Consider the following 14,441-nt stretch of genomic DNA (forward strand, 5'->3'; position numbering starts at 1 on the left):
GACTGTTCTTTTATTTAGAATATTGACAATATTTCTTAGAGATTATTGAAATAAACATAACTTTATAAAAATATTATGGAAATATATCAAATTAGATTTGATAATAAAAATATATATATCAATAACCTATTCAATTAAAAACAAAGATAAGAAGATGGGGTCATGATCCAATTATTATTTTTTAACTTTTGGTTTAAATCATCAACATGTATACCAATTCTAATTCAAAATGATCAATGTTTTTTTTAGTTATTTTGAATTTTGTTCATTTGAACTATCCACCATCTGAATTATAAGAATCATTCATCGAATCATCATACTTTTTCTTCTTTTATTTGATCAATCATGCTTTTTAATGAACAGTATATTATTACTTTGAAGATGAACATTCATTCAGAATGGAGTGCTGGACCACTACTTTTAACATGTCACCAATTCATTTGACTTTCCCATCTTATTATCATGATAAAAGGTGAAAAAATTGGTTCAAATGAAAATGAAAGATGACCCTCCAACAACTTATTCCTTCTATTCAAAACTAAACAAGTATTACCCATATCCACTTTTCTCTATATTTTGACAACAAATAGTATGGTTTTTCTAGTCAATATCAAAGAAAGCAAGAACAACTAAACTATACCTATAATCTGCTTGAATTTTCAGAGCTACAGCAATTGACTTGATCCAACGAAAAAAGAGCTCGCAGCTATGATCAAAATGCAATAAGCAACATCAGACAGACATGCATATAACTACAACAACAACCACCTTAATACAATCACAAATCGTCTTCAAACAGTAAAAATGACCCCAAATTTGCGAGTACATTAGGGGACTAGTCTATGTACAAAACACCAACCATCTAGTCGACAAAATAATTACTTAATATTATAGACTAAAAAAAACAAGCAGATGTGTCAAGTGATGATTTCCTTCACCAGCCAATCCAGACTCGGATAAGCGAAATATAGAATCAGGAAAGAGGGGACGGCGAATAGAACCGTGATGACAACATAAAGGGCCAAGATGGTTGCACTGGCTGGAATCGCATACAACACAATCATCAGGAATATAAGAACAAGTGGAAACTTTGCCATCAACTGAACAAAGAAAACCAAACACTTCCTCAGAAAAGATTGAAGTCTCTCCACATTCAAGTAATCGGCCACACTGCTATGTTCATCATTCAAACCCAATGATTCTGAATAACCAACATATCGGTGGTCCCTCCTGTTGCTCAACCGGTTTGATGGAGTTCCAAGTGACATCATGTCATTTGATGGCCAGATTGGCGGATGATGGTCTCCGCATAAAGATGAATGAGATTTCACTCTATCACCGTTCCTACTCTCAACCATCCATAGCAAGAAAAAGTTCTTACTCGGAAACTTGAGGTTTCCCTTATATATCAATCGCGGAGACAAACAGTTGCACCACGGACAGGAAATAAAAAATGGAAGCTGCACTGGCAGGGTGGGCAGCTTAACAATGGCTAACTGCAGTCCTAAGATGCAATTCTTGCAAAGAGTGTGACCGCACCACAAAATATAAGGCACATTTTCAACTATATTGAAAGATTCCCAGCATATAGGGCACTCAAGTCCCTCATCTCTACTGGAATTCGAAGAGATATCATCATCCGAGCATTCTGTAGCAGTTCCAATTAGCTTTACTGGTTCATTCTTTGTTCTTATGCCGCCACCAGCAAAGCAATTGGATGCAAAGTTCCACATTTTTGTAGCAGTCAGAATAAGATCTAGTGGAAAATGAACATGACCTGCCAGCCAGAAACCAATCATTATAAACCAAAACGCGAATCTATCTATAAGCAAAAACATGCAGTGGTAGCCCAAAAGCTATGGAATTTCTAGTAAATCACATAAGAATTCAACAACTTAGTAAATTAACCATTATAAAGCAATTGCGACCTATAAACAATATATAAAAAGCACGAAAATCGATATCATCGTCTTAGTTGAAAAAGAAAACCCTAGTAATTGGGATAGAATCCAAATAGGAAACATCGCGCATAGTGATGAAATTAAAAGATAAATAAATAGTGGGAAGATGGAAAGAGTTGATTATCGTACCGATTAGATTGCAAGGGTTTGAGATGGATGGATGGATTAGTGGGAGAGGAGAGACAGCATTGAAGGAATCAGTCCTTCACTTTGCTCCTCATCCTCTCTTCAAACACGGGTCTCTTCAAAGCGAGCTTTTAATTAGAAACTGCACTCAACTTCTTCTTCTTCTTTCTTCTGTAAATCTTTCCATCTCAGAGTCGGGGAGAGAGAAAGAAAGAAAAGATCTAGAGTGTGAGGACGGCATGAAGACGACTTTCTCACTCTTTTGTATCCCTAATAAAATCAAAATCTAATTATATAACTAAATTAAATAAAGGATGAAAATATATAAATAAATTTATAAAAAAAACAACTCATTGTAAAAATAAAATTATATACCATAATCTATCAATTTTATCAAAATATTTTTTTTATCTCATCAAAATTTCCATACAAAAATCAAACAGCATCAATTTCATTTTTTTTTTATTTTTAAAGTAACTTATTATTATAATAATAATAATGATAAATAATTTTGTTAAAGTTAAATTTAAATAAATAACACTAATTTAATGGATCTAAAATTAATATTATATTAAAAAAGAAAATATGTTCTCTTAAACATTTTAACACATAATTTGAATAATAGATAAAATATAAAATTAGATAAGAGATATAATTCAAAATCAAATTAGTCTAAACTTAATACATATATCAAAATCTAATTCAGACCAATATAGCGGAGTATTATCGTCATTCATTGGAGTTTTTGGTAATTGTTACAAAATTTGGATGGATGCGAATTTATGTTACCATTTAATTATTATTATTATTATTTTTAAACTATATATTTAGTTTGAGAAAAAACGTTGAATTTACAATGATGGATGATGGTAGTCGTTTGATTCGTATCATTCATAATTATATTGTTACGTCGTTTTCTAACATTAAGTCTGTAAAGTCCGTCGGGGAGTTAGTTGTTCTACTGGAGAATTTACTAGCTCGAGGGCATTTGTAGCAGAATCCTTAAAATGTGTTCTATCTCTATTATAAAGATAAATAACATAAAAGTTATAAAAAAAAAATGCTTTATCAAATTCTCTATCCTTATAATTTTGTATGGATGATGAATGGTGAATTTTTATATTTAGGTATTCCTAAATAATAAAATAATATATTTTCTCTTTCATGACTAATAATAAATATTTAAATATATATGAATAAGTAATTAAGTGGTTGAGGTGGTTGAAAAGTTGGTTGTTTTAATGAATATTTAAATGATATATGGATAAAGATAAGGAAGTTGATGTAGAATAATTTATATTTGATTCTCTAAAATATGGATATTATTATTTTATATTATTTTTAGGGATACAAAATAGGGAAACTGATACAAATGCCATGCCATGCCCTGATAACCTATTGATTAATGTATTTTTATTTATTTTAATTTCATTCTTTGCTGTATAAGCTTTATATATATATATATATATATATATATATATATATATATATATATATATATATATATATATAAGTTTTTTTTATTATAATGATTTACTTCAAATTAACATGGAAGTCTTTTTTTGGTTGTTGTGAGAGCATCCTTCTATCTATTTATCTGAATTTGTTTATGATTATAATTTTGGATATTTAAAAAAAAATAATAATTGGAGTATGTTATGGGTTTTTTTTATAAGATATTAATATATAATAATTAAAAAATAAAAATAAAAATAAAAAATATTATATTTTAATTAATGAATTGAGTGATATAATAGATAAGATGAAGTGGTGTGTTTTTGGTTTTAGTTATTTAAATAACTAAAACCGAATCAAAACTAAAATATATATATGGTATGATTTAACTAATTTTTTTTTTTAGTTTATTTCATTCAGAATTATTTCTTCTAATAATAGTGGGATATAATGAAGCTTAATAGCAAGTTTAGTTATAACAGTGAATCAATAACTTATATTATAAAGCTTAATAGTAAGCTATTACATCATGATGAGGAACAAATATAAAAATATTAACATATGTTTTTGAAATCATAATAATATAAATAAAAATGAATTGTGATTTAAAAATAATCTTCATATATGAATTATTAGTTAAGGTTGGAGTTTTTTCTTCAATAATATTCCACGGTACAACATTGTTAATATTCCACGGTACAACATTGTTGAGGTGGTTATAATTTGTCTGATAATGGTACGAGGAAGCTTCCACTCTCTCTCTACGTTTGAGCTTGGTTTGTTTGATTAGATCGAATCACTCTTAATTTAGACAACTCTTTCATTTCTCTCGTATATATATATATATTATTTTCATTTCTAGTCTCTTCTATTGTAATATGAAATCTTAATTTGTAAAATTTAATAAACAACACATTAATTACTTGGTGTTGAATTTGAAGCTACCAATGCAATATAATAATAATAATAATAATAATAAATAACTGCTGCTTCACTATATAACCTGAATTAATTTAATAATTTAAATAATAAACAGTCAAATTCAATTTTTCTAAGCAATTTTTTTTAATAATTATACAAGTCAATTGGAGGCAAACTAGTTTTTATTAGAGCCTTAAATATGAAGCATTTAATATACGAGAAATTGCTTTGTTTCCAACTCTCTATTATATGTACATATTTCAGAGACCTACATTTATGGATTTAATAATGCAAATTAAATTTCATTTGTGTTAATTCTTTGAAATCTAAGATTTACCATTTGAAAAAGTCCTTGTTAAGAGATTAAACATATTATGTTCAAATTTATTCCCATTAAATTTAATGTCTTGTTTTAAATTATTTGAAAAATAAAAACAAAAACCCAAGTTATTTTTCTCTCTAACAATATATCACTCAATTTATTAATTAAATGTTTAAAATAATTTTTATTTTATCATTATATATTAATATCCTCCAAAATATTTTTATAATAAAAATATTCAACCACCTATCATTATTTTTTCAAATAATTAAATTATTTAAATAATTTGAATCCAAAAAAGCCTAAATTTAAGATAGTGCTAGAACTCTCTAAAAAAATAAATTGTATTTAAAATTAGGATAGTTATTAAATTTTTAAGAGAAGAGGATTAGTAAAGGCCACATGTCCGGTTTGAATTTAAATAACCAAAATTAATTAATCAAACATAATTTTTATTAATCATTTTAGCTTATAATCAACTTATTCACTTCAATTTATTTAACTTATTCTTATATACTTTTGATAGGATTCACTTTTTATTCATTTCAGTTTATTCGATAAGGTAGAACACATAAAGATTATAAACTGAATCAATCCAACATTTACTAAAATACTAAAATATTTATAATTTTAAATTATAATTTATTATTATATATTAAAAAAAATTAAAAAAAAAAATTCAATATCCTCAAAATCAATCAATTATTTACAATTTCATGAGTAAAAAAAGAAAAGAAAAAACCAAATCCTAACAATAACCAAGTGAATCGGTTACGTTTCCGTAAATGGTAAAGTGTTTTTGGCCATCTTCAGGTTTAGCCACGACAAGTATTACGCTTCATTTGTGCTACGTGACAGACATCACCTCCTTCCCCAACGAATCAATATTTCACTCACCAACAAAATCCTCTCTCTCTCTCTCTCTTCATCATTATCATCTCTTTTCTTTTTTTTTTAACAGAACAGAACCCTTCTATTATAGATTCCCTTCTCTCTCTCTCTCTTTTTCCCAACTCTATTTGTTTTTACTTTGCTCACTTCTTTCTCTCATGGTTCCTCTCTCCCAACCATGCCCCCTTTTCCAAACTCCATCTTCTCCATCCCAAGGCAAGATCTCTCTCTCTCTCTCCCTCTACTGTTGTTCTTTTCTCATTTTTGCATGTTTTTTAAGTTCTGTCTGATGATAATAATTGGGATTTATTCAGGTGGTTTGGAGTACTACTTCGACGGGATTCTCTTTCCAACACCACCACCACCGAATATGGGGACGACGGCAGCCCAATTTCAATTTCAGGCTCCTTCGAATGTTACGCCTGCACTCAAGTAGGCGTCCCAGTATTCCACTCCACCAGCTGTGACCAAGCGCACCAACCCGAATGGGAGGCATCCGCCGGTTCGTCCTTAGTCCCAATAAACAACAAACCCGGAGGAGGAAGGGGGAGGAAAACAGGGCACCGCCGCCCATCCGGTACATTCGGTCGGATCCTTGACCCACGGAGCAAGAGGGTTCGACGGCTTAACCAGGCCTTCCTTCTTGCACGGGGGATGGCTTTGGCTATTGATCCCTTGTTCTTCTACTCCCTGTCCATCGGCCGGGGAGGTTCGCCGTGCTTGTACATGGACGTGAGTCAAGCGGCGATGGTAACGGCTCTTCGCACGTGCCTTGATGCAGTGCACGTGTGCCATTTGTGGCTGCAATTCAGACTGGCGTACGTGTCCAGGGAGTCTCTTGTGGTTGGGTGCGGGAAGCTCGTATGGGACGCTCGTGCCATCGCCTCTAATTACATCCGCTCCGTTAAGGGCTTCTGGTTCGACGCCTTCGTCATACTTCCCGTTCCACAGGTTTGTTTTTCCAGTTTATTTGAGAAGAATTTATTTAATTTGGTTTAAGTCTAGTTATCAAAAATTAAAATTTTAATTTCTGATAATGGGAAAATACAGCTGTTTTGTGCAATTATTGGGGTCCCCCTTCTGTCTTGAGAAATGTGTATGTGATGAAGATCAATAAGAAGAAGAAATTAACTTAATTATAATTTGTCATATTTATATATGTTTGCCAATTGTCATGCATGCATGCAGGTAGTGTTTTGGTTGATTCTACCAAAGCTGATGAGAGAGGAAAAAATAAAGGCGATAATGACAATACTTCTGCTTATGTTCTTATTTCAATTCCTGCCTAAAGTCTATCACAGTCTTTACCTAATGAGAAGAATGCAGAAAGTCACTGGTTATATTTTTGGCACCATTTGGTGGGGTTTTGCCCTTAATCTCATTGCCTACTTCATCGCCTCTCATGTATATGAATAATTTCATTTCTTTTTTATATAAAAAAAAAACATACATACATGTCTCAAGTATATATCATGTTTGTTTGTTTGTTTAGGTTGCGGGAGGATGTTGGTACATCCTGGCCATACAACGTGTTGCGGCGTGCTTAAGCCAGCAATGCGAAAGAAGAACAAACTGTAACATTTTCTTATTTTGCTCGGATAAAGTATGTCAACAATTCATGTCGCAGGCTTCTGCTGTATCAGTTAATGTTGGTTATAATCCATGCACCAACTCAACCTCTTCATCATCATCCAGAAAGCAACCATTGTGCTTAGATGTGAATGGACCTTTCAGCTATGGGATTTACCAATGGGCTCTTCCAGTTATTTCCAACAAATCTTTTGCTGTCAAGGTCCTTTATCCCATTTTCTGGGGCCTAATGACTCTCAGGTATATATATATATATATAGTATTCATCTTAATTTTATTAGTTTATCTAATTAGAATTAATAATGATGCATGGATGGATATAGCACATTTGGGAATGATTTGGAACCTACTAGCAATTGGCTAGAGGTCATGTTTAGCATCAGCATGGTTCTTAGTGGATTGATGCTTTTCACTCTTCTCATTGGAAACATACAGGTTCATTGATAGTTTTTTTTTAATTAAAAAATTAAAATAGAAAACTTATTGAATGGTGTGGTTTCGATCAAGGTGTTCTTGCACGCGGTGATGGCGAAGAAGAGGAAGATGCAGTTGAGGTGTCGAGACATGGAATGGTGGATGAGGCGGAGGCTACTACCGTCTCAACTAAGGAAGAGAGTTCGTCACTTTGAGAGACATATGTGGGCTTCCATGGGTGGGGAAGACGAGATGCAACTCATTAAGGACTTACCCGAAGGGATTCGTAGAGACATCAAGCGATTTCTTTGCCTAGATCTCATCAAAAAGGTAAAATAATATTACAAACAAACGCAACAAATAGAAATTATCTATGTTTCTTTGACAATAATATGTTCCAAATTAAGGTACCCATTTTCCATAACCTCGACGACCTTATCCTAGACAACATATGTGATCGCGTCAAACCCCTCGTTTACTCCAAGGATGAGAAGGTATGAAGTATGAACGAACATTCTCCAATTAATCGATCCCTAGCTGGTATGGAAAAAAAAAATGTCATTTAGCAACTTGTATCTTTATATATATATAGATTATAAGAGAAGGGGATCCAGTGCAAAGAATGGTGTTCATAGTAAAGGGACGCATAAAAAGAAGCCAAAGTTTGAGCAAGGGGAATGTGGGCACTAGTTTCCTTGAGGCAGGAGGATTTCTAGGGGACGAGCTTCTGTCATGGTGCCTCCGTCGGCCTTTCTTGGACAGGCTTCCAGCTTCTTCGGCTACCTTCACTTGCACAGAGTCCACGGAGGGGTTTGGTCTAGACTCGAACCACCTGTTGTACATAACAGAGCACTTTCGATACAGGTTCGCCACTGAGAGACTCAAACGCACCGCCAGGTACTATTCTTCCAACTGGCGAACATGGGCCGCCGTCAACATCCAGCTCGCTTGGCGCAGGTATATTGCTAGGACTAGCCGGATCAAGGCTCCTAGGAATAGTGGGTCTGATGAAAGTGAGGATGATCGGAGGCTAAGGCAATATGCTGCTATTTTCATGTCCATCAGGCCTCATGACCATCTCGATTAATAATATTTAACATTATGGAAAACTCAAAGCTATTATGAAATTCTTTTGTCACGTGTTATTATTATATATTATTATTAGGAAAATGATATGTATTTTATCATGAGTCAAACATTCAATCCAATCTATCTAAAGCTTAATTAATTCAAACTGAATCTCCACATAATTGGGTTTGGTAAGATTCCGTTAATTAAGGTTGTAAACTAGCCAAGTTCAACGGATTAGGTTCGAGTTCGGCTCGTTTTATATATATTCGAGCTCGGTTCAAACTTTAATTTATATTAAAGACCGAGCTCGAATCATATGTATTTAGTTGGGCTTACGCGTATATATTTAATCGCATGTTAATAATCATTTTTCTTCTTATAATATATTAACTTATTAATATATGTAAGAATAAATTGCGAAAGAAAAAACGGCAAAAACAATAAAAAAAAAGAATTAACACGTATTTAATATATTTATCAAAATAAAAGTTGACTATTGGAGTAAATATTATGGAAGAGATTATGACATATATTACATCATCATAGTATAGTATTAGTTTATATAATGATCGGTACTCCAAAACTCTAACATATAAAGAAGAATTGGATCATTAACGAGTCTCTAAACGAACATGCATGTTTGCGAGTTGACGAGCCGAATATCTAAAAACTCTAACTTGATTCGTTTAAATTTTCAAGCTTTTAATCGAGTTTGAACTCGATTCGTTAAGGCAAAAAAAAAAAAAGGATTAAGTATGTATCTCGCAAACACACTTAATCATTTAACGAGTCGCAGAACTAACCGCTGACGGACTCAAATCCAGAAATTTAAAGTTAGTATCTACCTCTTATTGTCGTTAGACTAGAAGAGGAGATTCGTGTTAAGACTATCTATCGAGAGCAATATTCAAATAACTCGTGGACAAGTATGTTCATTTACGTCCCTAATTGTGATATATTAATTTTATAATTTTTTTTAAAAAAACTAATCCTTAAAACAATATTTAATTTTGAGGAAGAATCAATTGTTCCAAAAGAAAGTCATAGTACGGACAGATGATTCGAGTGCATTTGGAATATGATGTTCATGAAAGTCGCATCAGATAGCTAGATTCCTTTCCGTGATTGAATTGTTAACCATCTGCCACTCTTTCTTCTTCTAATGGGCCCCTTGTCGTGTTTGTAGTTCGATTGGTCGATCGTCATTCCGAAGCCACTTTCTTCCACCTACCCTCCCTCTTCCTTCAATGGCTTATTACCAACCCTCACACTTGTTTATTTCACCTCAGCTGGTGATCTCCTCCTTCCTTCCTGCTGGATTGAAATCATTTCCCTGATTATTATGGATGCAACAGTGTTTACTCTTCTTCCTCTGTCTTATTCGCCTACTAAGGGATTCAATTCCTCAAGATCCGGTTTTCTCTTGCCGCATGGAAGCAGGAAGCCATGTAGGTTTCTAGTTCACTGCTCAAAAAAACATGCCGGTCGATTGGTTCAGGCCACTGCCGTGAGCATCGGGTAAACTTTTATTCGCCGATAAGCTGTTTGTGAATATGCCCAAGTAAAATATGCATACATCTTCGCTTATAATCCACATCCACTTAGTTTTATTTTGTTTTTGGAATCTGGGTCTATTCTCTGCAGATATTCAGGGAAAGAAAGGGTTGATCTGAGTGAAAACTATAGCTTAAATGGTATAAGAAATTGTTTAATTCAACAAGAGGACAGCATAATCCTTAGCCTCCTTGAGAGAGCTCAGTATCGTCTTAATCCAAACACATATGATCCTGATTCGTTTTCTTTGGAGGAATTTGATGGATCCTTGGTTGAATATATGGTTAAAGAAACAGAGAAACTCCATGCTCGGGTATAAACCCTAAACCAAATTGTTTAATTCAGTCATTTTGTTCTTTTTTGAAGTGGAATCATTCTGAAACTAATATGAATTTTGAACCAGATTGGAAGATATAATAGTCCTGATGAGCATCCTTTCTTCTTAGGTTCCTTACCCAAACCAATACTGCCTCCTTTGAATTACCAACAGGTATATATACAAATACAATGGAAATGTGAAGGAACAATTTACAATTAAAAAAGCTCGTTTTGTTTTCTCTTACGTTCTATACTCAAAACAGGTCCTTCATCCAGCTGCTAGTTCAATCAATATTAACAAGAAAGTGTGGGAAATGTACTTCGAAGACCTTCTTCCTAGATTAGTGGAGGAAGGAGATGATGGCAACTGTGGATCAGCTGCCTTCTGTGACACAATTTGTCTCCAGGTAATAGATTGTTTGATTTAAGTCTTTTGAGGAGAAGATGATGGGATAAAGGGTATGAAACAAGGCCGCTAAAAGGCAGCTTTTGTTAGATTAATGAATGAATTGGTGAACTCGTGATATATAATTGCAGGCTCTTTCAAAGAGAATTCATTATGGGAAATTTGTAGCGGAGGCAAAGTTTCAGGCTTCACCTGATGCCTATGAAGCGGCTATAATAGCGCAAGTAATACGGTTATATTCTTTTATTCTGGATGATATTTATTCAAAATGTGCTATCTAATTGTCATAAAAATGTTCAGAACGCGGAGTGGCTGATGGACCTGCTGACATATCCGGTGGTGGAAGAATCGATAAAGAGAAGAGTGGAGATGAAAGCCAAAACTTATGGAGAGGAGGTGGTGATGAATGAAGAAGAAGAAGAAGATGATGATACCATTTGCAGAATTAAGCCATGTCTGGTTGGTAATCTGTATAAAGACTGGATCATGCCATTAACAAAGGAAGTCCAAATTCAGTATTTGTTAAGGAGGTTGGATTAACCACCATTTACCAATTAGGTTTCTATTTACAATTCCTCTATGTTTTATGTTTCCTTTTTTATTTACAATAATTGTGTGACATGTGTGTATAAATTTAGCTTGTTTTATTTAAAACATAGGAAAGTAACTAAACCTATATAAATATATATATATATATTTTTGTGGGTTATTTAAAAATTTAAGCACAGTTTACAATAATGTCCAATTATAGCGTCTTTAGTTTGAATCCAACCAATAATTGGATAAATATTAATAAAGTTGTCAACTTTTATATATTTAAGCCAGTGGGGTGGGGGAGGGGAGGTAAGAAAAAGGGTATTTGCAGAGAAACAGTTCCAAGGGAGAGAGAGAAAGGGAGAGGGATGGAGAGGCTGAGAATTGGATTTGCGTCGCCGTCAGTGGCCCTAGTAATGGTGCTGACATGTTTTGCCTTTGTAGCGATGATCCCACAAACGTCGTCGGTTCGCTACATCGTTGGTGCAAACATGGGATGGACTAACAACGTTAATTACACTATATGGGCTCAGGACAAACATTTCTACACTGAAGACTGGTTATGTAAGTAGTAAATCATCTACTCTGCTTGCTTCAGTCAGATCTGTCCATTTCTCTTAATTTGCATGTCTTTAGATCTGATGTGATGTGATGTGATGATTCAACTGAACTGGGTATATTAGATATAGATCTGTTAATAGGTTTAATAAACAGCTAGATCTTGATGAATAATGGGTTTTGGGCAGTCTTTGTTTATGACAGGAACCAAATGAATGTGTTAGAGGTGAACCAAACAGACTATGAGAACTGCAACTCCGATCATCCTCTTCACAATTGGACAACTGGAGCTGGAAGGGACGTGGTTCCACTTAATGTGTCAAGGCCTTTCTATTTCATTAGCGGTAAAGGGTATTGCTATGGTGGTATGAAGTTGGCCGTAACTGTTGAGAAAACACCACCGCCTCCGGCTGCTGCTCTGCCTGCAACAAAGAATGGTGCTTCTTCTTCTTCTTCACAGTTCATGTCCTTTGGTGGGCAGATTGTGATTCCTGCTGTTCTTGCCATCGTCATCAATTATGTGGCAGCCACATGGGACTCATTCATTCGGCTTTGCTAGCTTGAAGAAGATTTGAATCAATATTTTTTCTCTTTTGAACTGGTTGTTTGACTATCTAGCATTGATGAGCATGTTCTTTGGGGAAGTGAACCCATGTGCATGTTGACATGTTGTTGTTGTTGTTTTGAATATTTTACTTTTATTAATTAATTAATTTGTAGAAGAAATGAGTAGAGGATTTGGAAATAATATTACATTTTAATCTTATATGTTTGTTAGGATTTTGAAACAAAAATAAAAAATAGGGTTAGGTCATTATCTCCATGTGGACTTTTCTGACGTGATTTGTGCCTCTGATTTAGGAAAAGGATGATAACACACACGGGAAATCAATTGTGGGTCCAATTGGACTTGGGGGTACAATAATTTATTTACTTTTCACATTTAAAACAATAATGGTATTATCATCAAAAGTGTTTCAAAATGGGTTTATATAGTGGATTTTTGATATCTTATGTTAGGTAACTTTTATTTTTAGACTATCATAGACCTCCATATAAGGAGTATAGAATGAATTATCACACTAAACATTTTCCTCTTAAAATGGTTAGAAATGTAAAAAAAATAAAAAATTATTGGCTTCGCCCGGGTTCGAACCGGAGACCTTCAGTGTGTTAGACTGACGTGATAACCAACTACACCACGAAACCATTTGTTTTGATATCTATAATGTGATTTTATAATCGTTTTCTGTTTTCAGACTATTGCAAAAATGTTTTAGTGCTGCTACAACAAGTTGTCCTTAAGCAAAATATGATATGTATAAATAAACAATATAATAGTTTTTTTGTTTTGTTATATCTCATGAAACTCAGAATTTGTGTATAAGGCAAGTGTGATGATAATGTATTCTTACAATTAAACACTAGTAACAAATTGAAGCATGCTAATCATTTGAGCTCAACTATGGATTTAACTTGAGTTTTGAATATATTGTAGCTTGATAAGGCTCTATTTGTGGACAACAGTTTCAATCCTTAACCCTCTTCTCTCTTTTCCATTCACTAAAGATGTAATAGTTCCAATCCCTAACCTTAACCTGGTGGAAATAAGTATTAATGTTAGTGCTTGATAATGCTAGAGAAATGGGACATCTATTTTGTAAAAAGGTTTTGTTAAAGCTAACACTAATAAGGTAAGTTGGTCGACTCAAATTTGCATTAAAAAATTCTTGTAGTTTTATATTTTTTTGGTTGAGAATAAATAAGTCCTTTAAAGACACCTTTCATGTATCTAACTAGTTGAAGTGCAATATTACAATGCATAGAGTATCACCCATCATGAACTCACTAAGTTGTTGTATATAATAGACTACATCTTATTTGGTGAAATTGAGATACATGAAAGCCTTCCAATTTAGTAAGTATAGATATATTGTTTTAGGAGAAGTTTATGATCGTGGGTCTGTGACTAATTAACTTTTATCCTCTTGTCATAGGAGTAAATACAAGTTTAACTCTTACATTTACATGAATTCTGAGTTTAAAAACATAAGAAAGGTAAAAAAATGACTTCGCCCGGGTTCGAACCGGAGACCTTCAGTGTGTTAGACTGACGTGATAACCAACTACACCACGAAACCTTGTGATAGTTCAAATATGATAAGGAAATATAATCAAAACTGAAATAAGGATTGATTTTATTTTAAAAAAATAGAACGCCCACCGAGGGGCTCGAACCCTCGACCACAAGGTTAAGAGCCTTGCGCTCTACCAACTGAGCTAGACGGGCGTTTGTTTAGAGCTCACATTGTTTATAGTA

The 14,441-nt window shown here is 33.5% G+C and overlaps 4 protein-coding genes and 3 non-coding genes across 7 annotated transcripts; 3 read left to right on the forward strand and 4 right to left on the reverse strand.

Moving 5' to 3' along the window:
* Positions 1-712: 712 nt before the first annotated feature.
* On the reverse strand, positions 713-2,322 carry LOC124927211. Its single transcript, XM_047467582.1, has 2 exons — positions 2,091-2,322; positions 713-1,777 (listed from the first exon to the last, which is right to left on the reverse strand). Exon 2 carries the CDS (start codon positions 1,731-1,733, stop codon positions 918-920), a length of 816 nt encoding a protein of 271 aa, XP_047323538.1. The 5' UTR covers positions 1,734-1,777; positions 2,091-2,322; the 3' UTR covers positions 713-917.
* Positions 2,323-5,784: 3,462 nt separating this feature from the next.
* Positions 5,785-8,914, forward strand: LOC124926074 (cyclic nucleotide-gated ion channel 2-like). The gene is made up of 8 exons (XM_047466238.1): positions 5,785-5,892; positions 5,991-6,627; positions 6,865-7,080; positions 7,169-7,506; positions 7,590-7,701; positions 7,774-8,010; positions 8,088-8,174; positions 8,273-8,914. Exons 1-8 carry the CDS (start codon positions 5,855-5,857, stop codon positions 8,765-8,767), a joined length of 2,160 nt encoding a protein of 719 aa, XP_047322194.1. The 5' UTR covers positions 5,785-5,854; the 3' UTR covers positions 8,768-8,914.
* A 909-nt stretch (positions 8,915-9,823) lies between these two features.
* LOC124926964 (chorismate mutase 1, chloroplastic-like) lies at positions 9,824-11,728 on the forward strand. Its single transcript, XM_047467299.1, has 6 exons — positions 9,824-10,269; positions 10,396-10,618; positions 10,709-10,795; positions 10,887-11,030; positions 11,161-11,253; positions 11,330-11,728. Exons 1-6 carry the CDS (start codon positions 10,094-10,096, stop codon positions 11,567-11,569), a joined length of 963 nt encoding a protein of 320 aa, XP_047323255.1. The 5' UTR covers positions 9,824-10,093; the 3' UTR covers positions 11,570-11,728.
* A 145-nt stretch (positions 11,729-11,873) lies between these two features.
* On the forward strand, positions 11,874-12,851 carry LOC124926965 (lamin-like protein). The gene is made up of 2 exons (XM_047467300.1): positions 11,874-12,127; positions 12,310-12,851. The coding sequence occupies exons 1-2, from the start codon at positions 11,932-11,934 to the stop codon at positions 12,678-12,680; spliced, it is 567 nt and encodes a 188-aa protein (XP_047323256.1). The 5' UTR covers positions 11,874-11,931; the 3' UTR covers positions 12,681-12,851.
* A 405-nt stretch (positions 12,852-13,256) lies between these two features.
* TRNAV-AAC lies at positions 13,257-13,330 on the reverse strand. Its single transcript has one exon. It is a non-coding gene; the product is annotated as a tRNA-Val (tRNA).
* Positions 13,331-14,188: 858 nt separating this feature from the next.
* Positions 14,189-14,262, reverse strand: TRNAV-AAC. The gene has a single exon. It is a non-coding gene; the product is annotated as a tRNA-Val (tRNA).
* Positions 14,263-14,338: 76 nt separating this feature from the next.
* TRNAK-CUU lies at positions 14,339-14,411 on the reverse strand. Its single transcript has one exon. It is a non-coding gene; the product is annotated as a tRNA-Lys (tRNA).
* Between the last annotated feature and the right edge of the window lie 30 nt (positions 14,412-14,441).

This window comes from Impatiens glandulifera, chromosome 2 (assembly GCF_907164915.1).
Source record: "Impatiens glandulifera chromosome 2, dImpGla2.1, whole genome shotgun sequence".
NCBI lineage: Eukaryota > Viridiplantae > Streptophyta > Magnoliopsida > Ericales > Balsaminaceae > Impatiens > Impatiens glandulifera.

Excerpts from the sequence above, each read along its gene's own strand:
- LOC124927211 (XM_047467582.1), bottom strand. The coding sequence starts at position 1,733 with ATGTGGAACTTTGCATCCAATTGCTTTGCTGGTGGCGGCATAAGAACA.
- LOC124926074 (XM_047466238.1), top strand. The coding sequence starts at position 5,855 with ATGCCCCCTTTTCCAAACTCCATCTTCTCCATCCCAAG. Across the intron at positions 7,081-7,168 it reads CCTACTTCATCGCCTCTCAT|GTTGCGGGAGGATGTTGGTA; the intron begins GTATATGAATAA and ends TTGTTTGTTTAG. Across the intron at positions 7,702-7,773 it reads TTCTCATTGGAAACATACAG|GTGTTCTTGCACGCGGTGAT; the intron begins GTTCATTGATAG and ends GTTTCGATCAAG.
- LOC124926964 (XM_047467299.1), top strand. The coding sequence starts at position 10,094 with ATGGATGCAACAGTGTTTACTCTTCTTCCTCTGTCTTATTCGCCTACT. Across the intron at positions 10,619-10,708 it reads CAGAGAAACTCCATGCTCGG|ATTGGAAGATATAATAGTCC; the intron begins GTATAAACCCTA and ends ATTTTGAACCAG. Across the intron at positions 11,254-11,329 it reads AAGCGGCTATAATAGCGCAA|AACGCGGAGTGGCTGATGGA; the intron begins GTAATACGGTTA and ends AAAAATGTTCAG.
- LOC124926965 (XM_047467300.1), top strand. The coding sequence starts at position 11,932 with ATGGAGAGGCTGAGAATTGGATTTGCGTCGCCGTCAGTGGCCCTAGTA. Across the intron at positions 12,128-12,309 it reads CTACACTGAAGACTGGTTAT|TCTTTGTTTATGACAGGAAC; the intron begins GTAAGTAGTAAA and ends GGTTTTGGGCAG.